This window comes from Stegodyphus dumicola, chromosome 10, assembly GCF_044657685.1.
Source record: "Stegodyphus dumicola isolate Sdum_Otavi_A_Nest chromosome 10, ASM4465768v1".
Lineage (NCBI taxonomy): Eukaryota > Metazoa > Arthropoda > Arachnida > Araneae > Eresidae > Stegodyphus > Stegodyphus dumicola.
The window spans coordinates 133294247-133319017 of NC_140777.1; the positions used below are offsets into that span (position 1 = coordinate 133294247).

At 32.5% G+C, this 24771-nt stretch overlaps 1 protein-coding gene across 1 annotated transcript in view; it reads right to left on the reverse strand.

Moving 5' to 3' along the window:
* tsu (40S ribosomal protein S12 homolog tsunagi) overlaps positions 1 to 11958 on the reverse strand; it is a 33489-nt gene extending 21531 nt beyond the window's left edge. The window contains exons 1-2 of the mRNA XM_035354665.2: positions 11756 to 11958; positions 855 to 914 (exon numbers count right to left, since the gene is read on the reverse strand). Coding sequence (XP_035210556.1) covers positions 855 to 914; positions 11756 to 11825 — 130 coding nt within the window. The 5' untranslated portion in view covers positions 11826 to 11958. The remainder of the gene's footprint in view (positions 1 to 854; positions 915 to 11755) is intronic.
* Between the last annotated feature and the right edge of the window lie 12813 nt (positions 11959 to 24771).

Here is a 24771-nt window from a genome sequence, read left to right on the forward strand (position 1 = left end):
AAAAAAAAAAAAAAAAAATACTGTTCATTCTCTTGATTATTATTATGATTGATAAAATGAAATCTAAAATCATATTTATTTTATCAATAATCCATCAGAAGCGCTCCTGAGTTCTTGTCACATTATCCAAGCTTGATAAAAAAAAGAATTTTTTCCTACTCTATATATCTCCCTACTTTTTCCTCAGCTTTTTTAAAACTGTTGATCCAGAATTGTTACAATAATACCTAACACTGGATGTGTAAATTGCACTGTAATATCTAACTATATGTATTCCTACTGAACTGCTTTAGGAGCATTAGTCTTTAAAAAGAATGTTCTGCCGGATAACAGCAGTAAAGAAATCTTAAATGTTAGATTTCTTTTATTTGACTAGATATGTTAATAAAATCAATACGGTTGCCTTTAAAAAAACTTTTACATTAAGTTACTAAGGCACGCAACATATTCTTAAATTTCTACCTAACAGATTTGACACTTTCAATTCTTGCATCACATCTGGTTTCAAAGAGCAAAATACACATGAAACAATCTTTGTGTCACACTAAATTATTACTCAATTATCATTTTACTTTCGAAGGAAATTTATTTGCAAAAATAATTTTAAAATTATTCAAAAACGCATTTTATACTTATTGTTCTATACAGTTTTATACTCTTTTAAGGTAAAGACTTTGCTGGGTTATAAACTCAATCTACAACTTAGAACTTCCATATTGAAAACATTATTGTTGAACTCTAATCACCATGTACAATTACCAAGAAAACCAAATACTTAAGATGTGATAATTTCTGGTTCCATAGAAGATTTAAATGCCTATTTTACAAGAATTAATAAATATGTTCGTACTTACCTCCACCAAATCCTCTGCCCTTTCGTTTTTTAACCTTCTCCTTAAGTTTCTGTACACTTTCTGTGAAAGAAAAAAGAAAAAAAAAAAAAAAAAGATGAAATTAAAAAAGATATTATCCATGATAAATATCCTAATAATGATTATCCTGATAACTCTAACCTATATATACTTAGTTCCAAAAGTTAAGCACGAAGATGTAAAATGCAAAAAATCAACGGTACAACTCTGATACCCTAATTTCACTAAATGTGGCAATATGTGTTCTGCGCTGGTTTTTGGCGCGATTGCGTGTTGTATGGCAACCCTGTTGACGTTGAAAAGTCTTTCGCTGGAGTTCGTTGGTTCCCGTCATGCTTTGTGTCTGAGAAGCTAGGGGGGGAAAGATTTAATGGTGAAAGTTGTTGAATTGAAGTTCGGCATAAGGAAATATCGTCGTGGTCATCCTGTTGAGGGGCAATGGGTATTTGGAGGTGTGGAAAGAAGGTATGGGAGATTATTTTTAGTGGTTGTGCGTGATAGAAGTAGGGATTTGTGATTATTTGTTATTTTATTTATTTGTGAACCATAGTATGAATTTTCTGGATAGTGTGTCTGGCTGTCATATAAATACGATACTAGTGATTACGTGGCGGCATGTTAAAGGCGGTATGAAATTGGTATATCTGCTCTTCGAAAAAGCATCAATGGTAAGTGCATTTTATTTTATTCTTGTTCTTATTTTGTGGAATGTAATGTTCATTGTTTTTTTTTAGTATGAATTTCTGTCATTATTGTTGTTTTTTTGAATTGTTTGAAATTTATTTTAGTTATTTTGTTGATTAGTGCGTACCATCTGAATTGTGCAATTCGTAGATGTTTTTTTAAAGTTGAAACAGAACGCTGTGTACATGGTATTCTTTGAAATTTATTGTTGTTATGTTAATTCATTAAAGTGAGATGCGCGTAGTTCGTAAATTCGTTCGTTGCCTAAATTGTGCAATTCGTAGATGTTTTTTTAAGTTGAAACAGGATGCTGTGTACATGGTATTCTTTGAAATTTATTGTTATGTTAATTTATTAAAGCGAGGTGTGCATAGTTCGTAAATTCGTTCGTTGCCTAGATTGTGCCATTCGTAGATGTTTTTTTAAATTAAAACAAAACTCTTGTAAAATAATTTTGGTTAGAAATTTCACGGTTTTGCTATCTAAATTTTTTGTTTTTGTTTCAGATTTTTAGCTTAAATTGTGTGTTCAAAACGTGGTTTTTGCATTCGCGAAAACCGTGTTTTTAGAGACATTTTAGGCTTAAAGTTCGAAATGTAGACAAAAAATTTAGATAGCAATATGGCAGGTTGGAGTTTCTCGCCAAAAATATTTGGCGCCTTGAGGGCGCATATCAGAGTAGTTCCAAATCAACAAACACTGCTTTGATTGACACAAAATTTGGCAGGAAAGTAGCATATATATTTACGCATACAACAAAATCAATAATTATATACAGAAATGAAAACAATATTAAATTTTTGTAAGTTATCAGATAATGACATACTGGAGACTTAAACATAATTATGTATAAAGTGAAAATAAAGAGCATAAAATGAGAAAAAAAAAAGGACATTAATATAGGGTATGTGATCCTCCCTCATCTGTATACAAAGTTTACACCTTGTGACCATGCTTTCAATTAGGTGGTCAACCGCTGAAGAATTAAGCAATCGCCATTCTTCTTGTAGAGCAGTTTCCAGCTCAATCAGAGTGGCTGGAGGTGGGAAATGTGAAGATACAGCACGGCCGAGAGCATCGCAAAGATTTTCAATGGAATTAAGATCATGCGAATATGCTGGCCACGCCATACGCGCAATCCCTTCCCTCTCCAGGTAGTCATCGACGATGTCAGCTCTATGGGGGCATGCGCTATCGTCCATTAAAACAAAAGTAGGGCCAACTGCTGCAGCGTACAATCTCATAATGGGTTCTAGGACTTCATCTCGATACTGGACAGCGGTCAAAGAACCCGGTTTAAAGATGTGCAGGTTGGTGCGATATCCTAATGAAATCCCTGCCCACACCATAATGCTTCCACCTCGCAATGCGTGATGTTTTGGGACTGATTGTGTGTTTGTTGTTCACGCCAATCCTTATACGCTTGTCATCTGGCTCCAGAGCAAATCTTGACTTATCAGTAAACATGACATTGCCCCAGTCAGACACATTCCAATTGACATGCTCCCGGCACCACTGTAATCATGCCCCTCTTGGATGGATAGAGGAATACAAACTCGAGGTACCCGGGTGTACAGTCCACTCATATGTAATCTTCACCGTACAGTAGCTGCAGATAGCGCCATATTAATGGACGCTGTAACCATAGATGTCACACGTGTGGAGGTCGCTCTGCGATTCCGCTTGGCTACAATAGCAATATATCGATCTTCCGCAGGGGTTGTAACCCTTGGGCGACCGGCTACGGGCCTTCGGACAACTGTCTGTGTGGTTTGGAATTGTTTTTATAAATGTGAAATTATAGAATGATGAACACCGAAGAAAAGAGCAACATCTGTGATCGACTATCCTGCTTCAATGCGCCCCACAGCACGCCAGCACTCAGAATCTTCCATTCGTCTTCTGGAAGTCATAGAAACACGTATGTCTTGAAAACAAATAGTACGAAATTTTAAACACCTTCTATCAGCACTTACAATCAACTTCTGTAACCCTTCATAAAGCTGGCTTTTTAAACTCGTTAATTCGGACACCCATAATCCGGAATGATCTATAATCTGGTCCTCAAAGCTACAAACTTTCTTCACATGCGTCGCTTTGAAGCATGCGCATAGGCGTTTACGTGAGCGCGTAAGACCTTTATGGCTGCGAATATGCGTGTGCATAAAATGTTTACGCATGTGCATTTAATGTATAACGGATGGTATAAGCTAAGCTAAAATTATCTAATTCAGTTAATGTTGCAGATTGCGTTGTTCCTTAATCTTCGAATTGGGTCCGGCTTATTATTTTTTGCAGACTGTTAGAGCAATTTTATAAAAGTAAGCTTGAAATTTCGATTATATCAAATAGAATTTCCGATATATATTTGCTAATATGTAAAGGATCTAAAGCAAAAGTATGTTTTGAAATCCGAAATCTGTTTATCAATTTCACACTGCTCGGCGGGGGGAACGCCGCGGCATGCAATGAATTGGATGTTGATCTGTCAGCACTATCCTTATCTTCAGGGCAGATGTTTTTATTTTATTTAGCTTATAATTCCTTACTAAATGTAGTATTTCATCTCGATGTACTCCATCTTTGATATGATTTAAAACAAGTTCCTCGTCATTATAATTCGCTTCCGATAGCGAAGAAAGTGACAGAGGTTATTGAAAACTAAAAAATTTCAATTGACAAATTAGTCGGTATTCTCGACACAGCAATTATAGGACTTGAACAGCGGAACTTTGTAACTAAACAAGAAATTATGTCTGTTTAATAGAATTAAAGAGAAAGTATTATCACATGAAACGAAGCAACTTAAACAACTTACATTGAAAGAAATGTTTAACAAAGTAAACAAATAAATATTAAGCTTTTTCTTTTTGTAAATTTTGATACCCTTTAAATCATAATTGTTCTTTATTTCATAAATTACGGTTTCATATTTTTAATTTTGTAATTTCTGCTTGCCAACTTACCAGATTTAAACTGATGATCTATAATCCGGAAAAATCGATAATCCGGAATCGCCGAAGTCCCAACGAGTCCGGATTAACGACTTTTGACTGTAGTCTTCAGTTTATGGATTTTTTGCACCTCAGCAAAACAAAAAATATTACTGCTAGAATTAAATGTACATTGCAAGTACGACTGCTAACCATCCTTTTTTGGAAAGTAAAATCCTTTAAATAAAGGAATTAATTAGAAAAGACAATCCTTTAATCCAATGTCCTTGTCCATTTCTGAGCTGCCAAATGTTTTATATTTTTGAATTAATCTCTAGAGGTTGGTGGCACTGGCATTTTAATTTGAAAAACTCGCATAAGGAGGTGCTGAATTTCTGCTAGCTCTTAACAGCTAACTCAGCCAACCACTTTATGATGTAGTTCTCCTGGCATAGTAACTCAATAAAAGGTTACCATACTTTTTGTTAGTTTAATTTTCTCTGGCAAATGGCATCATGATTGTTGAATGCCACAAAGCACTTTGGTTGCTTTACAGGAAAATCAGCCGCATTTTATATTTAAATATCTTGCATTGACAGCACTGCTTAACAGATACAAACAGAAGGCAGACCAGCACCTCTGAAGTACTGTAAGTGATTGAGGTATTGCTAAATCTAACTTCTACTCAAAATTTGAGGCAGTACGACAGTCTCCCACCCCTCTTCCCCTACCATTAACCTCTCAAGAAAACTTTCAGCTTGCTCTGTATTTTGATTGTCACCTTGCCACTCAGACACTATATGCTCACAAATAGCCATGGCTTCTTCAGGATTCAAACCTGGATCCATCATTATGATAATCAGCATCACTAACTACTCTACCAGCTGGAAGACAGCACTGCTTTACAATCACTTCATCTTTCCTGTGACCTTTCTGTGTAGAATGTGCTTCATTTGCATTCACAAGAGAATTTTTTGTTACAATCACAATGAACTAATGGTGAAATCTGTAGCATGGTTCTACATCTGAAACATATTGCTATAGAGAAGAAAGTAACAAAGAGGTTGCTGAGAACAAAAAAATTTCGATTCACAATTTAGTAGAAATTCTCAACACTTCAATTAATTGTAACTGAACAAAAAATTGTGTCTATCTATAGAATTAAACAGAAAGTATAAGCATAAAAAGAAAAGCAATTTTCATTGAACAAAAAATTTTAATAAAGCAAACTGAATACTGAGCATTTTGTAAATTTTAATTCATTCAAGGTCATAAATGCTTCATTTATTTCATAAACCACTATTTCATATTTTTTATTTTATAATTCCTACATGTCATCTTACCAGATTTCAAGTAATGATCTAATATCCTGAAAAATTCCAAATCCGGAACAATCGAAAAACCAAGAGTCTAGATCTCAGATTTAGTACTATAGTACGTTCACTCATCCTTTTCATATTTTCATAGCCATAACCTTTCCCATATCTGGATCAACATTACTTTTTCACACAACATCTTTAAAGCAGGAGTTCTCAACTTTTTGACTAATGCGTACCGTCTTAACAAAAACTGAAAAACTTTAGTGCCACCACTACATTTTACAATGATTATTTTTTACTTTCTCAATAGAAATATTTAAAAAAATATATTTTGCCATTTGCAAAACCTATTGGCTATTTGTATTAAATATGCACAAATAAAAAATATTACATTAAAAATCGGTTATCATTTTAATTATCAAAATTTAAATTACAATGCTTTAATTTTAAAATTTAGTGCAAAATTTGGGCCTGTTTAAGAGAGATAAATTTTTTTATGTCCGATCTTATTTCACTTAGTTTTAACCATAAATCAGGATTCATTTTTAATGTTGTTCTGTATTTATTTTTCAAGTATAACATGGAAGAAAATTCTTGTTCACATAAACAGGTTGTGCAAAAAAGCAATAGAAATTTAATAGCTTTATTTGAAGCGCCTTTAAATTCTTTTTTTCTGTTCAGCAAAATGTTAAAAAGTGTATTATTTTTGAAATATTCACTTAGACTTCGATTACAGGAAATTCCTATCAATTGTTCTTTTGCTTCATGAGATAAAATTTCAGGTACATTTGAATAAAATGGATTTCTAATTCAATTTTCTGTTTCATAATCAGCGGGAAGATGCATGTTGAAATTATTTATCAATGAAAAACAATAATTTTTAATGTCGGATGCTAATTCTTTTATTTTCAGTTAGATAAACTTTCTAAAAGTAGAAAAAAGCTTAAAATATTATTATCGAATTCTTTGATTATTAGCTCAAGTTTTCTTGCGATTGAATTTATTTTATCTGTAATAGTAAACAAATTAACACTTTGTATTAAATTACTTTAATACAACTTTCCAAAAATGAAGTTCCTTACAACTTTCCAAAAATGTCAGCTAAGTATGCCAACCATAATTCACTAAATAAACAGTTTGACAATTCAAATTTTGAAGAATTTTGGAAAATTTTTTCAATGCAATAACCATAATTAACCAAATAAACACTTTTGTGATTCAAATTTGTCAAAATTCAAAATTGTGATTTTGTGACCTCTGTGATTCAAATTTTGAATCACAGAGGAAAATTTGAATTTCTGATCAAAGTTCAAAAAGATGATCTAAAACTTTGAATAAGCACTTTACTTCGAAATACAACAAAAATGTTTCATATTCACTGCCCTCTTCTTGGCATAAAATCATAAATGTTTTTGGATTTAAAGCTCGACTTTCAATTTAAATTAAGAATTTTCACAGCTTGCTTCAAAACAATTTTCAGATTTTGGGGGATTGTTTTGGCTACTAATGCTTCACAGTAAATGGAGCAGTGAGTAAATTTAGTTTCAGGTGCAACTTTCTTTATTTCAGAAATAACACGGGAATGATTTCCCGTTAGCCCAAGCTCCATCGCTACATATGGCAATGTACTTATTCCATGGAATTCTTCAGACATAAAATTGTTAATTACTTTGAAAATTTCATTTACAGTTGCTCTGTCATGATGATATTCACAAAATAAATACTCTTCAGCAATTCATTTATTGGTTAATCTTTGGATTATGGTAACTTGGCGATTTTTTGGCGAAACTTTGGCAACCAACCCTGCTACAGCAACCTGCTAGTTTTGTTTTGGACGCCATTTTGTTCACGAAGTAAAGACTTTTTTTTTTTTTTTTCTACTGAACATTTTTTTCCAACAATCTGCTAGCCGAATTACGCTTATACTAGAACTTTTATGGAACAAAAGTGGGCTAATCTTTGGAATATGGTAACAAGTAGTTTGGCGACATTTTGGTAAGGCGATAAAGGTTACTAGCTTTTACTTTAGCAGTGTACATGGATAAAGTCAAGAATGAGTGCAATGCCATTTTTGTGCAATTCTGGGATGTTTTTGTAAGTGAAAATAGGTCGATGTGTACATGGATAACGCGTATGTGCAATTCTTAAAAACGTGGCAAGCAGTGGGCTATTCTGCACTTTCTCCCAATTTCGCACCTTATCTTCGTCATAATTAAGCACTTTTGGGTTGATCTTTACAATATGGTAACTGGTAGTTTGGCGACATTTTGGAGGCAATAAAGGTTACTACCTGGCACTTTGGTAATCATGTGAGCAGTACTCAGTTCCGATTACGCATTATTTTGCATGAGGGAAATGAGAGATCATGGGATATGTCATGTGATATTAATGGACGAATTACGGTTCTTTAATCGGAAAATGGGGGAAATCGGGAAAAAAGCTGGAAATTTTGTATTTGGCTTTATTCTGTGTTGTGTGAAACAGTGTTTGTGAATTTTTGGATCCCATGGCCGTAACTAAAGTGAATTCGAAATGGGTATTTATGTATGTATTAATTTAATGTATGTGCTCATTTATATTTTAAGTAGTGTTTTTGAATTTAATTATATTTTAATTAAATGAGAGTTATTTTGTGAATTTTATGTTTGTAGGAATTTGGTATACGTTTTAGTTGAAGTAAACGTGCATGGAAATAATTTAAATATCTGACAATAAGTATTTGTAATGGTCGCGGTATGAATTCGTTGGTGACGTGTATAATGTAATAGATGATTTAGAGGTAAAAGTTTTTGGATATTTTATTTATTTTATATGTGGAAATGTTCATATTTGGAAAGGGTAAATACTTTTTCGGGATCAGGTAATTTCATATATGTTCTATATGTTCTTTTTACCGGGTTTAAAGATTGAGAAAATTGTCATGTATTTTCGTGAAATTTTTCTAATTTATGAGAAAAAAGCAGTGTACATGGATATAGTGAAGGGTGTGCGCAATGCCATTTTTGTGCAATTCTGGGATGTTTTTTTAAGTAAAAATAAGTCGGCGTGTACATGGTTTAGTGATATTTTAATTAAATTATAGTTATTTTGTGAATTTTATGTTTGTAGGAATTTGGTACATGTTTAAGTTGAAGTAAACGTGCATGGAAATAATTTAAATATTTGATACTAAGTATTTGTAATGCTTGCGGTATGAATTCGTTGGTGACGTGTATAATGTAATAGATGATTTAGAGGTAAAAGTTTTTGGATATTTTATTTATTTTATATGTGGAAATGTTCATATTTGGAAAGGGTATAAACTTTTTCGCGATCAGGTAATTTCATATATGTTCTTTTTACCGGGTTTAAAGATTGAGAAAATTGTGATGTATTTTCGTGAAATTTTTCTAATTTATGAGAAAAAAGCAGTGTACATGGATATAGTGAAGAGTGTGCGCAATGCCATTTTTGTGCAATTCTGGGATGTTTTTTTAAGTAAAAATAAGTCGGCGTGTACATGGTTTATGTGTATGTGTTATTTTGAAAAACGTGTAAGGAGTATGGTATTGTGCACTTTTTCCCAATTTTGCAGTGAATATTTGTCATGATTAAGCAGTTTTGTTAGATAAAATTTCTAGCATAAGTGTAATTCGGCTAGTAGATTGTTGGAAGAAGTGTTCAGTAGATAAAAAAAAAAAGAAACATGTCTTTACTTCATGAAGACAAAACGGCGGCGGGAAAAAAAAATAGAGGGTTGCTGTAGGAGAGTTGGTCGCCAAATTTTCGCAAAAAAAACGCCAAGTTACCATAATATAAAGATCAACCGAATATTATTAAGTTCATTTAGCTGCTTTTTCGTTGAATATTGTTAAAATGATATCTTTAGGTGCTGGCAATATAAGGTTTTCTCTAACAGAGTGAGCCTGCCTCTTGGCAATTCTTAAGTTACTAGGTAACTAGCTTCCAAAGCTTTTTCACTCGAAGTAACAAAAACCTTTCATTACTTGTAAACTGTTTTTGAGTTCACATAATTTCCTCTTAAAATATTCTTCAGATTTTTCCTTTAAACTGGCATACTTAGATCCAAGATGTCTTTTAAGAAACGATAGTTTCATACTTTGAATGGATAATAGTTCACCACAAGGTGAACAACACACTGAGATTTAGGGTCCATTTCATCTCGATCCCAAGTAAACCCATATGATAAAGAACTTTCATTATATTTTCTATAAACAATTTTTCTTTTCTTTATGATATTCTTAGTGCTAGTAAACTGTCCTGGTTCCATCACCTGTGAATCATCACTTTTCTGCTTACTCAATCCTAGCTACTTTTCCATTTTGAAAATCTAGGTTTGTTTTTTTTCTTTTTCATAAATATTTAAATACACAATATATTACGAGTTCTTCAAAAACAAATACCAATATTCTCAAATCACATAGAAGATTAAGAAATTTAAAGCAGCAAGAAGACAAAATACCTGCAATTAGAGAAAGCAAACCGACGTAAAAAAAATGATTCTAACTGAATATAGAGCAATACGAGTCTGGAAATGGTGGCGAATAAATATATACATGCTAATAATTCAATCAACTCTAAAAGAATTAATGTCTTTTTATATGTTTTAAATGGATATCGGATTTAATAGGAAATAAACATATTTTCTATTAAATACAACATAACTTCTTTTAAAAAAGACACTTATGACAAATTTTGTTATGGCTATGGCTAAAAGAATATTGGTGAAAATAAAAACAGATTATTTTGCTAATGCCTAATCGGCTATTGACCTTCAAAAAAGCTCAGATCGCATAAATTTACAAATGTTACAGAAAACACTTAAATTGGATGTTGGGGTATTTAATTTTGAATTTAGACTTTGAATTTGAATTTAACCTACTTTTAGACAATTTGACTTTGTTTCTTTGCGTGACATATATTTTTCTCTTGTGTACCACCAGTTGAGAATCACTGCCTTAAAGAATAAGAATGGTAACTGATCATCAGTCAAATTCAAATCAAATTGTGATACTGTTTTAAATACCTCTTTTCTCCAATTTGTTTAAAAAATTAAAAATTAAAAAAAAAAGTCTATCATTAAACAACTTGTAGCAGCATTCATTAAATGAAATTCCCAAATTTAAAAACATTAACAGTGCATCTGCATGAACTTGCCAAATTTCTTCTTTACCAACCCAGCATACTTCAGTTGCTCCACTACTTCAGAAAGACTGTCAGTGTTGGCACGCTTATCATCACGAAAAAAATTTTGCCTTTAAGTCGTGAGCCACATCAAAACGAAGAATGTGATGAAAATCTGGGAGAATTAGCATCTATATTACAGACATGCATTTAGTGGCCATAATTTAGTTCCAGAGAATAAAGTATGACAGCAATTCAATTTATACTGAACCTCAGCCCACACACTATAAATTTACTTTAGGAATTAATAGCTATACAAGAGACCTAATTAAGAAAATCAGTAAGTTGTGTGTTTAATTAGGATGGTGGAAAAAACACATAAACATGCAACACTTCATTGACATTTTCAGAAAATGAAATTATTCATCGAGCACTGTGATCTTGGGAATCTTCAAAAATCTGTCTGCTACACAAAATACTATTATGACATAATCTGCTTTCTCAATACTGATTTATTTATAAATCAATTTCTAGTATTCTAACTACATAAAACAGTGTAATGTCAAAAGTATGATCAACATTTTACAATACCATTCTTTCAAACTTAATTTTTTTCAAACGCGTGCATAATATTTCAATGTTACAAAAACATTGTCCGGAATGAAAATCTGATGAGTAATTAAGATTAAATGTTAAATTATGTATTTAATAGACAGCATTTTATGACTATTAAAAGGGTAAAATCATTTATAACTATAATAAATTATGTCAATCAGTTTTTCAGAACACTTCAATCAAAAACAAATGCCTATAAAAGACTTACGATCTCCTTCCTCGTCAACTTGGAATTCTTCACCACCATCTAATTCTAATACATCCGATGAAATAGACATTTTACAACTGATAATGTATACTCTTAAGAGAAAAATCACATGTACACCAGTACCAATTACGAACGTTCTCCGTAAACAGCCAAACAAAAAATGTTACATTGAGTTGAGTTCAGGAGTTACTTCCCTGACTGAAAAGCCGGCATAAGACTAAAAAAAGTGTTGCCAGTCGAAAGTCATTATATTTTCAAAACTACACTCCAGCAAAATGGTCCTTCATTTTTTTACTGGCGACGCTCTTTATTTAATAGTCATTATCCTTGCGCCAGTCCAAGGGCCGAAAGTGGTGGCATTTTTTTATGGAAGCACATAATAGTTGGCCACTGCCTCCTATGAAGGGACAGAGGACCACGAAGTCAAGGTTGCCACGGAGTATAAACAGTTAGAAATCGGCCACCACACCAATTGGACGGCAAATAGTCTTGCATTAAATTCTGAATCGCTAGATTCTAAAAATATTCTTTTAGAAATAAATGTAATCCTAATGATAGGCATTCTAAAGATGTGCACTATAAAGTGTATTCAGTAACAGAGTAACAGCATTTAAGTATTTAAACAGCCATGTTTGTACTTGCTCAGATAGCAGCTGGATTCCCTAGCGGAAAGCGGTAGAGAGGAGGTTTAGAAAATGGCTGAGAGCCTCTGTGTACGTGATCCTTGAATTGAGTATTTAAGGTTATCAATAAAGTGATTAATAAGTGAAGGAATGATTATTATAATATTTAGGATGTGTTTTCGTAACAAGTAAGATTATAACATATGATATAAAAGCATTGGGTATTCATTATTAAACATTGTGTATTAATAGTTGTTCTCTCGGTTTGTTAAATTATTCTCTAAGGTGTTCCTTTGGACAGCCCAGTTGATGACGTTAAACAGGAATTGTTAAATGAAGGATTTAACGTTATTACAGGTTTGTCCAATGTATGGATTTCAATCAGAGTCCAATAAATCCTTTCCAGGTTCATTTAGTTAATGAGCCGGGATCTCAGCGCATTTATAATATCAAGCAATTAATGTGTTCTGTTAACTTTGCGGATGCATATATATTCAAAAGCGTTTTAACCCACCGCCATAACCACCAGTAATTTTACCATTTATTTGAGCACCCAGATATGTGAAGTGTTTCTTGTCTCACAAAAGTTCTGATTATGAATCAAAGTGGATTTAAAAACTCCCTTATTATAACTGGTAAAATCTCACTCGTTGTACAGAATTTCCCGCCATGAATTTCAGAAAATGCCCGAAAAATACTTCTAACCTTAAAAGAAAGTTCTGTGATAGGATAATCCCCTCCCAAGCTGAAGATCAACCACATGATGACTCTCATGCCCTGAACGTCGCTGAAACTATTCCGAAACCTTCCTTTAGTGAGATAACAAGTTATACTCAGTAGAAACTCCAAAATACCAGATAATTAGGAAATCTCTTAGTAAAAGGCTTAACCCCTCGGTCATCAATATACCGCTCTACCTGCCAATATCTATTTTTCAAATCAAGTGTCGAAAACCACTTATTTCCGGAAAGTGTGTAATATTTAATAATTTGTAAATGGTAACATTTAATATTTAGTAACTTGTAACTGGCAACACTTTGAATACAGATTTAAAAAATAGAACTATGCTGGTATTGCAGTTCTCTGTGATTATACATTCTTAGATTGTAAATAAATAAATAGTTTCTAAAAGCGTACCATCTTAATATTATATATACTGTCAGGAAAATTTAGCTTTCGAAATGGAAAGTTTAAAACCACCAGAGCCGATGAAATTTGATGGAAATCTAGCTTCGAATTGGCAGAGATGGCTGCAATCATTTGAAACATATGAAGTAGCTAATAGATCACATAATAAAGAAGATAAGGTAAGAGTTAATACTTTTCTTCATGTAATAGGAATTCGTGGTCTTGAAATATATAATACATTTCCTTTAGAAGATGGTACAGAAATTAAATTAAGTGAAATTAAAACAAAATTTATGGAATATTGTATTCGTAAGAAAAATATTACATATGAAAGGCATTTATTCTTTACTAGAAATCAAACCGCGTCAGAAACGATAAATGAATACGTAACTGACCTTCGAAATAAAGCTAGGTGCTACTTTGGTAGACGGTTGCACGGATTTTTGGCGATTTACGTTGGCCGAATTGTTGGAGCGATTTTTACAAACGTCAGCCAACTTGAAAAACGCTGTTTTTACGCATAGTAAAGTATTCGAAACTTAAAAAATAAATAAATAAATATAGTTAAAAGTAATGGATTAATTTTTTGTTGAAAATGTCATTTTTTAAGATGGCAGGCAAGTGTAAATAAATACATTTACTTTGAGTATAAAATACTAAAGTAAGGTTATTATTACTTTCATATAGCAAAGAAGAGAATAAAAACATTGGGCCAACGTTTAATTAGATTAAAATATTACTGAAATTGAATATCGAATTAAAAACCATCATACCAACATTTAAAAGAATTAGAATATTATTAAATTCAAATACTTTAAAATACGTTATATAGAATATAATTAACATTAAAACATATGGACAATAATTATCTCAGCAATTTCTGAAAATAGTGTATTAATTTTTTAACAAAAATTGAAGTATACAATTATAAAATAAAAGAAAAATATGTACTTACATTTTTTTGAGTGTTTAACCTATTGTCTATCGATAAGTACCACAATAAAAAATCAGAATTATAATTTAGATAACATCTTTGAAGGAATTCGAAGATATAAATTAAATTTTAAAACGGCGCGGAAATGCACAATCAGGGAGCTGAATACATCACGGCTAGAATTAAAATTATTTAAAAATTCATACATAATAAAATCATTTTTAAAAAAATGCAAAATTAAATTGTATTTTAATATTTAAGAGCCATAAATAATGTTTAAAACATTAGATTAAATTTATACATATTAAAACGAACTACTTTTAAAGTAAGGTGACGTCATTGATTACATCATCCACAACATAAAATTTCATAAAATATGATAAACAATAAAATTTTTATTTCAAATAAAAATGCAAAATTAAATTGATTTTTAATATTTAAAAGCCATAAATAATATTCTAAACACGGAATTTATGCACAGAAAAACGCACTATTTTTTAAATAAAATGACAACAAAGTATCGGTTACCATAAATAACTTATCCAGCAATGGGTTTACCATAAGTTGTATTACTCGCCAAAGGAAAATCGTCAAAATCCATGCAACCGTCTACCAAAGTAGCACCTAAAGCGGCTAGAACATGCGAGTTTGCACAATTAACGGATAGTTTAATAAAAAATAAAATTGTTTGTGGTATTAAAGATGATGTAATGAGAGCAAGAATGTTACATGAAACAGAATTAACATTAGAAAAAGCTCTTGATATATGCAGATCTGCTGAAATAAGTGCACATCAAATGAAAATCATAAAAGATGAGGAAACTGCTGTAAACTTAGTGAAAAAGAAACTAAGTAAACATAATAAGAATACCTACAAAGAGGTAAATACCAATAAACAAAAGACAAAAGTTTGTTCTAAATGTGGAACATCTCATGAGTATCGAATGTGTCCAGGACGCCTATTCTATGGTCACTGGATCTGTCTACAACTTAAGCGAACAATATTGACTCAAAAAAACCGGTATAGACAGCCGTCACAACTTATCGGAGAAAGCCATTCTGTGGTCCTCAGTTGGTGGGCGGGTGGGTCCATTTGACTTTACTGAAAGAGGACAAGGCTTCAAGGAGCTTTAGACCAATCGCAGTACAGACGAGTGACGAAATTTATAGTGCGCGCTGGCTGAAGTTCTAGGAATATTCTCCCATTATTTCACTAACTCACACGCTGTATTTGTAATTCGAAAAAAATTGCACAAAACAGTATTATGACCAACATGCAGCAGAATATGCTGCTGTCTTATGTGAAGGAAAATCCCGTTTTTTAAGGGGAAAGTTAACGCAGGAATTTAGAGCTAAGAAATAAAGAGTGATATGGGATACCACGAAAGCAATGGTAAATAGATAAGAGTAGATGAATTAAGCTTACTTCAAATCCTTTTAGAAATAAACAATTTTAATCATTTAAATTTATAATATGATTAATTTGCATTACAGTCTAATAGCAAACTAAGTTTCCCCCTCCCCATGCTTACATTAAAACTGTTTTCCCGCAATTTATTTTACAGTTACTATTGGAAAAATATCTCTTTAAATAATAAATTATTTCTTTCTTAATATTTCTTCCCTTTTTTTATTTTATTTTTCTATGAAAATTATTTCTTTCAGGAAAAGAAATAAAATTCATTCACTATGGCCGATTGCTGCTGCATTCAACTATCACACACGCATCAAAATGCTTTATTTTAAATAATTTATTCTATAATTAACATGAAAGAAAATATTTTTTCAATATAAAATATATAACCAAAATTAAACTAATATATCCTGTATGTGTGATTAATTCGTTTTGCAATTTTTGTCACACAATTACTAATACCTTTTTTTTAATATTACATTGCTGTTATTTTAATTTTATATATATATAAGAACTGCTTGCTCAGTTTAAATATTCTTCCTTCTCGAAAGATTTTATTCTGTGAAAATAATTAAAAGATAGTAATATTTTCACAATGCAGGTACTAAAGTAAAAATAATCAGTGTAGGTCTCCTGCAGTTGAAGTCCTTGTCAAACCAGCGTTTCGACACATTTTAAATAGAAAACTAATAATAATCAATGTAAAAATAAGAATGCTATGAACAGTAATTTTTTTTTTAACGTTTGCAAAGAAACAATGATTTTTGAATACTATAATAGGTTACAAAAGTACTATTCCATGAAGAAAACCCCTCAGTCTTATAGCATTATTACTTTATAGCATAATGCAATAATAATTCTACTAACAAGCCCACCAGCCGCCGAGCGGTAGAGTCGCTGAACGCAGGTAGTTTGGTCCGAGGTTCGAATCCCGCGAACGAGCTGGCCGGCGTTTTCGTGGCTTTCCCCATGTGTAACGTGTATAGGAGCCAGTTTCCCTTAGAAAGTCCTCACTTAGGAACGAGTTTTAAACATAATAAAATTTATACACACACACACACACCCCCCAAAAAAAAATCTGAAAGTCTTCAGATTTTATATTACTGAATATTATATTTATATTACTTCAGATTTTATATTAAGGTCCATTTTTTAACTTTTTGCGTGTTACCTTTATTTATTAAATATCATGTTTTTCGCACTTAAACCATAAAATTCAATTCAACAGCAATATCATATAATTTTAAAAAAGCATATCTTTAGAATTTCCAATACATAGTCTCGCGCGCTAGAGATGAAAATGCTTTTTTTCCTCTTTTTTTTCCCGTACAATGTTGGCATTGCTCGCTTTGAAATCGTTGGGTTTCTTAATCAAAAACTCATAAATGCTTTACAAAATATGAAATAGATAAAAAAACAAATTCCCAGTTCCAAATATGGGCCTCCAGATGCCTACATTAGGATGGAGAATTATGTTATTCAGCATTTCATGGCTCTAGGTACAGTTGTTTTATCACAGTGCGAGAAACATTCATACATTCTGCAGATTCCTCATTATTTAATTTCTTTAAATATAATAGAGTGCGATAATACTTGGTGGCAACGATTTGAAAAGTGAAGCTCCACAAAATGGCAAAACGAAATTAATAGGCCCTCTGTGCTAAAACGTATTATTAAAAGTATCACACTAGTAGTAGTACAGCTACTGAAAAAAATATTTTAAAGCTATTTTATAGTTTTATAATTTTTTATTTGTATTTTTATTTTACAGTAGTGTGAATTTCACGTAATGAACGACATTTCTTTTTGTGGTCACAGTATTATTCGTAAGGTATTCAACTGTTAGATTTTAAAGTAAACGTAATTCTTGCTGTACAAGAAGCTTATCGGATGTCTATATTTGTATTAAATGAAGAAGGTTTGTGTGCTTGATAAACTTATTATCTTCTACATTTTTAAAGCATACAATTACAATTTATATCTATAATTTCAGGAACAGCATAACCTTTCTTTCAGTAGAAATTGCGTTCTTGTTTTCTGAATGTGGCTGCAAATACTTTCTCAGTTCATCGCAAATTAAAATAACTATAAATTTTGACAATCTGAAATACGCAATGAAAACATCTTTTGGCAGAGCAAAAGCATCAACATATTTTCTATAAATTCGCCACCGATTCAGAGATCTACGACCGTATTCTTCGTTTAAATATGAAAAAATCAGCGGCGAAAACACATACAAAGCCATTGTCTACTTAGTACGTCAACTGCACAACCCTGATTGACGACGCGGCAACACTTTTTCACGCGCTTTCCACAACTTCCGTACTCAGAGAATATAGGATGTCGGGCAGACCTGTTTTTTACTAGCAGCGACATCTGGCGGCCCACAACTTGCTGTCGACTCTCGTAGCGTAGAATAACCGTCCAGCATATGAAAAAATCTGTCATAAATGTAAAAAGGGCAAATCATTTCGCGAATCAGTGTAAAAGCTGTATAATAAAAAATGAAGCAGTCAAGGTAAACAAAAAAAGATAGACAAATTAAATTAATAAATCATGACTCTGAGGAAAAGTTAGAATTTTATGTTGGCACATTAAACCTTAATTCAGATAACAAGAAAGAGAAATGGACTGTTGACGTTAATGTAAATAAAAGTAAACTAAATTTGCAGTTAGATACTGGAGCAATGTCCAATGTTATTTCTAAAAGCAAAGTGAAATTGCTAAATGTTCTGATACAGAAGTCTGAAATTAAAAGATTAGTTACATTCTCAGGGAATAAAATGGATACTTTAGGAAAAGTAGTACTTAACTGCCAATATGGAAAAAATAATTATGTTGCAGAATTCCAAGTTATTGACAAAGAAGTACCTTCTATATTAGGATTAAAATCATGTTTGCAACTAGGTTTGATTCAGAAAATAATGTCTGTTTACACTGAAGACTTACTGGAGGAATACAAAGATGTATTTGAAGGCTTAGGTTGTTTGAATGGAGAATATAAAATCCAGTTAGAACAAGATGTAACACCAGTCATTCATCCTCCAAGAAAAATACCCATAGCTATACGTGATAAAGTTAAGAAAGAATTACAAAGAATGGAAAATTTAAATGTTATTGAGAAAGTAAGAGAACCAACTGAATGGGTAAATTCAATGGTCACAGTTGTCAAATCGAACAAAATAAGAATATGTTTAGATCCTAGAGATTTAAATAAAGCTATAAAACGAGAACATTATCCGATGTTAACCATTGACGAAGTTGTCACTAGAATGCCTAATGCAAAAATATTTTCTGTTTTAGATGCTAATAGTGCTTCTTGGCAAATCCAGCTTGACGAAGAAAGTAGCAATTTGTGTACATTCAATACACATTTTGGCAGATACAAATTTAAAAGATTACCTTTTGGCATATGTTCAGCTCCAGAAGTTCGCCAAAGAAAATTAAGCCAAATAATAGGTCTAGAAGGCGTTGAATGTATTATAGATGATATCTTAATATGGGGATCTAATGAAAAGGAACATGAGCTACGACTTTAAAAAGTACTCCAGAGAGCACGAGAAATTAATTTGAAGTTCAATAAGGCTAAATGTAAAATAAAAGTTAATCGTGTGAATTATATAGGGCACGAGTTAAGTGAAAATGGACTAAAACCTGATTTTTCTAAAGTGGAAGCAATTGTTAAAATGCCAGAACCTACAGATGTGCCTTCGCTACAAAGATTTTTGGGAATGATTAATTATTTAGCCAAATTTATTTTTAACTTAACTACTATTACTGCACCATTAAGACAGTTAATTGAGAAAAATGTTTTCTGGCACTGGGCTGAAAAGCATCAAAAAGCTTCCGAAACACTTAAAGAATTGATTGCAAAAGCACCCTCATGAAAATTCTATGATGTTAATAAGGATGTAACTCTTTCAGTAGATGCAAGTTCTGAAGGATTAGGTGCTGTTTTACTACAAGAAAACCAACCAATTGCTTATGCTTCCAGAGCTTCCAAAGTCAGAAAAACTATGCTCAGATAGAAAAAGAGCTTTTAGCTATTACTTTTGGATGTTCTAAATTTCATCAATATATATATGGCAAACGTATTACAGTTGAAACTGATCATCGACCATTAGAAAGCATAACTAAGAAACCTCTTTTTAAAGCACCACAGCGATTGCAAAGAATGCTGTTAAATTTACAAAAATATGATCTAGATGTACGATACAAAAAGACGGAAAGACTCATTAATAGAAGACACTTTGAGTAGAGCACATTTGAATACAACAAAAGAAGATTATGATGAAGATACCGAAATTTGTACACTGATTCCAGCATCTGATGACAAAATTTATGAATTGAAGAAAGAAAGTGAATGTGATGCTACACTACAGTGCTTAAAGAAATATATTCTGAGAGGCTGGCCAGAAAGGAAACATCAGGTAGAACCTCAAGTCAAAGTATTTTGGGACTACAGAGATGAATTGACAATGGAAAATGACTTATTTTTCAAAGGAGGAAGGGTAATTATTCCTTTATCCATGCAAAAGGAAATGTTAAATTTAATTCATGAGGGTCATTTTGGTATAGAAAAATGTAAGAAAAGAGCTAGAGATGTTTTGTTTTGGCCACTTACGAACAAGCAGATAGAAGATAAAATATGTAATAAATACCAGAACGAAAACATAAGAGAGCCTATGATACCACATGAAATTCCTAATTTACCTTGGTATAGAGTTGCAACAGATTTATTTGAGATTAACAAAGATGTATATTTATTAATTGTAGATTACTATTCCAACTTTTTTGAAATCTCCAAACTACCGGATACTCGAAGTCAGACAGTGATCAGTTAGATGAAATCTCATTTTGCAAGATACGGTATACCATTGATAGTGATATCTGATAATGGACCTCAGTTTGCAAGTAAAGAATTTGCAAAGAAATACCAATTTAAACATATAACAAGCAGTCCATACCATCCACAGTCGAACGGATTAGCAGAGCGTTCAGTACAAACGGCGAAGAAATTGTTAAAGAAAGCTCAAGCAGATCATGCTGATCCTTATTCAGCATTGTTAGCTCATAGGAACACTCCAACTAATGAGATGCTAGGATCACCAGCTCAACGACTAATGAGTAGAAGAACAAGAACGAGTCTTCCTACATCTGAAGAATTACTTAAACCTCAAGTTGTGAAAAATGTAAAAGAAAAAATCAACCAAGAAAGAACTAAACAGAAGTCATATTATGATCGTCATACAAAAACATTACCATCGCTAAATAAAGGAGATTGTGTTCGGGTATATCAAGATAATCGCTGGAAACCAGCAGTAGTAGAAGAAGTGCATAAGATGCCTAGATCATATATACTTAGATCAGGTGGATCAGTATTACCCCGGTATCTATCCTATGGTGTGTCAAACTGGTTCGACCAGTGGCGTAGCTAGGGTGGGGCAAGGAAGACATCTGTTCTCGGGCGCTGAAAACCCTAGCTAAGCCTCTGGGTTCGACCCACGTCAGAAAAAAACTTCTTGAAATTCTTGAATGGACCGTTCGGCAGCATTCCGCTCTTCATCATTAAATTCTGCATTCTGCAATAACTCTGGCGTAATACTCTCTAAAGATCTAAAGGCACGGATTCTGTTACTGCTTCGTGTCACTGGAGTACATGCTGCAACCACTTCATGTTTAATAACCCTCGCCTTGTCCAGTTGCATTAGCAAATCTCACTGGGATAACGGTCTTCGATAGGTTGCCTAATGCTGAGCCTACTGGGGCTCCTTTACAGTTGTTACAGTTTTTGGGATATTCCATGACGCCGTAGCGGAAGTTTCTATTTTCGGCTATGGATCCCGGAAGTATAAATTCTATTCTTACTGGTTTTGCGATATCGTCTTAAGCTACGACTTTGAGGACAGATTCAACTCCTTCATCATTAATTCCAAAAAGGGCTATGTCCTCTGAGGCAGAATGCAGTTCGTTACTTTTAAAGTCCAAGGGAAAATTGTATTTTCTTAGAAAGTCCAATCCGAGTATGCAAGGATCTGCAATTTGTGCCCCATATGCCGAGTGATGGAAGGAGGCACTTCCAAATGTGACGTTAACGTTAAATTTTTCGTCGATGTCGACCTTCTCGTCGGACACAGTCTGGAGGGTAACACAGGGCGGCGTTCAGATAAGTTTACCTTCAAGTTGCTGATTCAAATCTTTTCGGATGATGGTAACGGCTCCTGTATCGATGGTCATATTGCAGGGAACTCCATTAATATGTCCCATGATGAAGACTCTACTACTGCCGCCACTCATAGCAGAAATCTGAAGCGCTTTAACCTTTTCACGTGGGCTCGAAAAATAGTTGTGTTCCTTCACTGGGGGCTCTTCGCTCAGCTGTTATGGAAAGGGGAAAAAAATTTTCAGATCGAGTCTTAACGACGAGGTGATTAGTGCTCTTTTGTTGGCAGGCAGAGAAACGGTCAGTATTTCTTCTCGTTCTAGCTCCAAAGCTTTAGGTGTTAGAATGAGAGAAGTATTCCAATTGTTTTCACACTGCAGGTAGATGTATGCAGTTTTCCCATGAAACGCAATTTATTGTTTTATTAAACAAAATGTTTTTTGCTACAACTAGACAATTTTGTTCATTTTTTGGTTAAAATAACTTTTTAAACTTGCACATAGGTTATACACTAAAAAAAAAAAAAAAAAAAAAAGAGGGAGAGAAGAAAGAAGCAATCAGAGCTACCTATATTCACTTGTCACAGTATAGAGAATTTAGTGATTTAAAATATTCAAACATATCCTTCAAACAATATTATAGATTTTAATTTTAAGTATTATAATTATCCTGATATTGAAGAGACAATTAAATACAGTTTAATTATTACAAGTGTCATTTAGAAAGCATTTTCGAGTTCCTAAATCAGTGTTATTTGATTTACACCTCTGTAAAATTCATTTCTGGAGAAAAAGAAATTGGTAACTGCGTTTGTGCTCCATTGAGTCATTATTGAACAACACTAACAAACATGCACTAATGAAAATTTACCAATGCCCGAAGAATTTTTTTAAATAATTTTTTCTTCCATGTGACGTTGCAAATAACATTGCAGGCTTGATCTGCCTTCATATCAGGGTTATGAGATCTTTAATTTTTTTAACCGCTTTACAGTTTTTGGTTCGATAAAGAAATGCAGAAGTAAACACTGGAGGTTTAGAAAATACAATCTTTGTTGAGTTTCAATGTATTCAATAACAAAAATTTAGGTTTACCACTTAGAAGTATTATATATTAATTTTACCTTAGAATAGAAGGGAAATAGTTGTTCGTCGATTTATATTGTTGCTGCATTTGTTCTTTAAAAGCAAAATTGCATATTCAGGAACCCATTAAAATTTCAAAAAATAAAGATTTTTGTCGAATGGAGAAATATTTTTTTCAGTTTTTATTATCTACATTTTCACAATGCTAAAATCGCCTTTAGGTATCAGATTGTTATGCGAAATTTTCAGATCTCAAGCTTTTTATCGTTGCTTTCTTTCGGAGTAATGAAGCTCGGAATGGAGATTCGTACTGAGTTGATGAATATTAATAAAGAATCGTACTGAGGATTAAATACAGGGAACTAAAAAATAGTACACATCTCAACTACTCTATACATCCTTAGTATCCTAATATATCGTTTGATTCCCTCCAAAACATAATTCTCATGTAAAAATTAATTACTCTCATGTAAAAATTAATCTGAACACTACATGTGACTGAGTGGTCAAGAATAAGTGGGTGGTTGAATAATATCTGAGTGGTTGAATACTGGTAATTCGGCTTGGGTGTGAGGCCAGGCGATTGGGTTGGCTGCATGGCTGGATTTTGATGTTTGCCCTATGTGAAACGTGAATACGAGATAGTTCCCTCAAAAGTTCTCCCCGAAGGCATCCTTTTCCATACGTAGGCATCCTTTCCCTTAGGAAGGCAGCCTTTTCCCGTGTTTAATTAATCTAAACTAACGTATCTACTTTCTGAAAGAACTGATACAGATATCATATTATAGACGCAAAACCTATAACAACGGATAAATTAATAAGTTTTGAAACTTTTTTAAAATTTTGAATTATAAAATGTTCTTCAATAACTGCTTTAATAAAAATTCGTGTTTCATTTATCGCACAGTCAAAATTCATTTTGACATCAAAATTATTTATAAAAGGGTTTCTAAATATAATTATGAGATGCTCATAAATATAGGTTTCTTATTTCGAATATAATTTTATTTTATTTGTCTGATTAAAGAAAAGATTATCTGCCTAATCGAAGGGGGCTTTCGTGGAGGACGTTCGAAGGAAATTGGCTCATATACATGAACGAATACGAAAGGTTCATGCAGTCAATCCGTTCATCGAAATTTGAACCCGTGTTGAATTATCACTGTTAAAGAAATTTTATCCGCTCAGCCGCTTGTTATAATTTAGAACATAACTAACAAAAATTTCACTCAACTAGTAGTCATGGAATGCATGTCATTTAGAAATAACAATAAAATTAATTTTCATCACTTGAAACGTTTATATTCATTACACTGCCTTTACATGCACATTAAAAACTGGATTAAATTGAAATAAACAATTACAAAAAGAATGAAACAAAGAAAATTTCCTTTAGGTTTAGCCATTATTTAATACAGAACTAAAAAAAATGATAAATATCAACTCAAAGAATTTATAACAATATTTGCAAAAAGAAAAAACAATTGAAGAAAAATCTTAAAACGCAAACGCGAGTAAGAAATTATTCTTTTTATTTTCTCCTCTTGAGAAAATATTTCTCGGAAGTCACCGAATTCGCAAACATGCCATGTGGGTTCAAATTATGGACAATTACCCCTACCCATTAGCAGAACCCACAATTTGGCCATGGCATAACACTTGTTGTGTT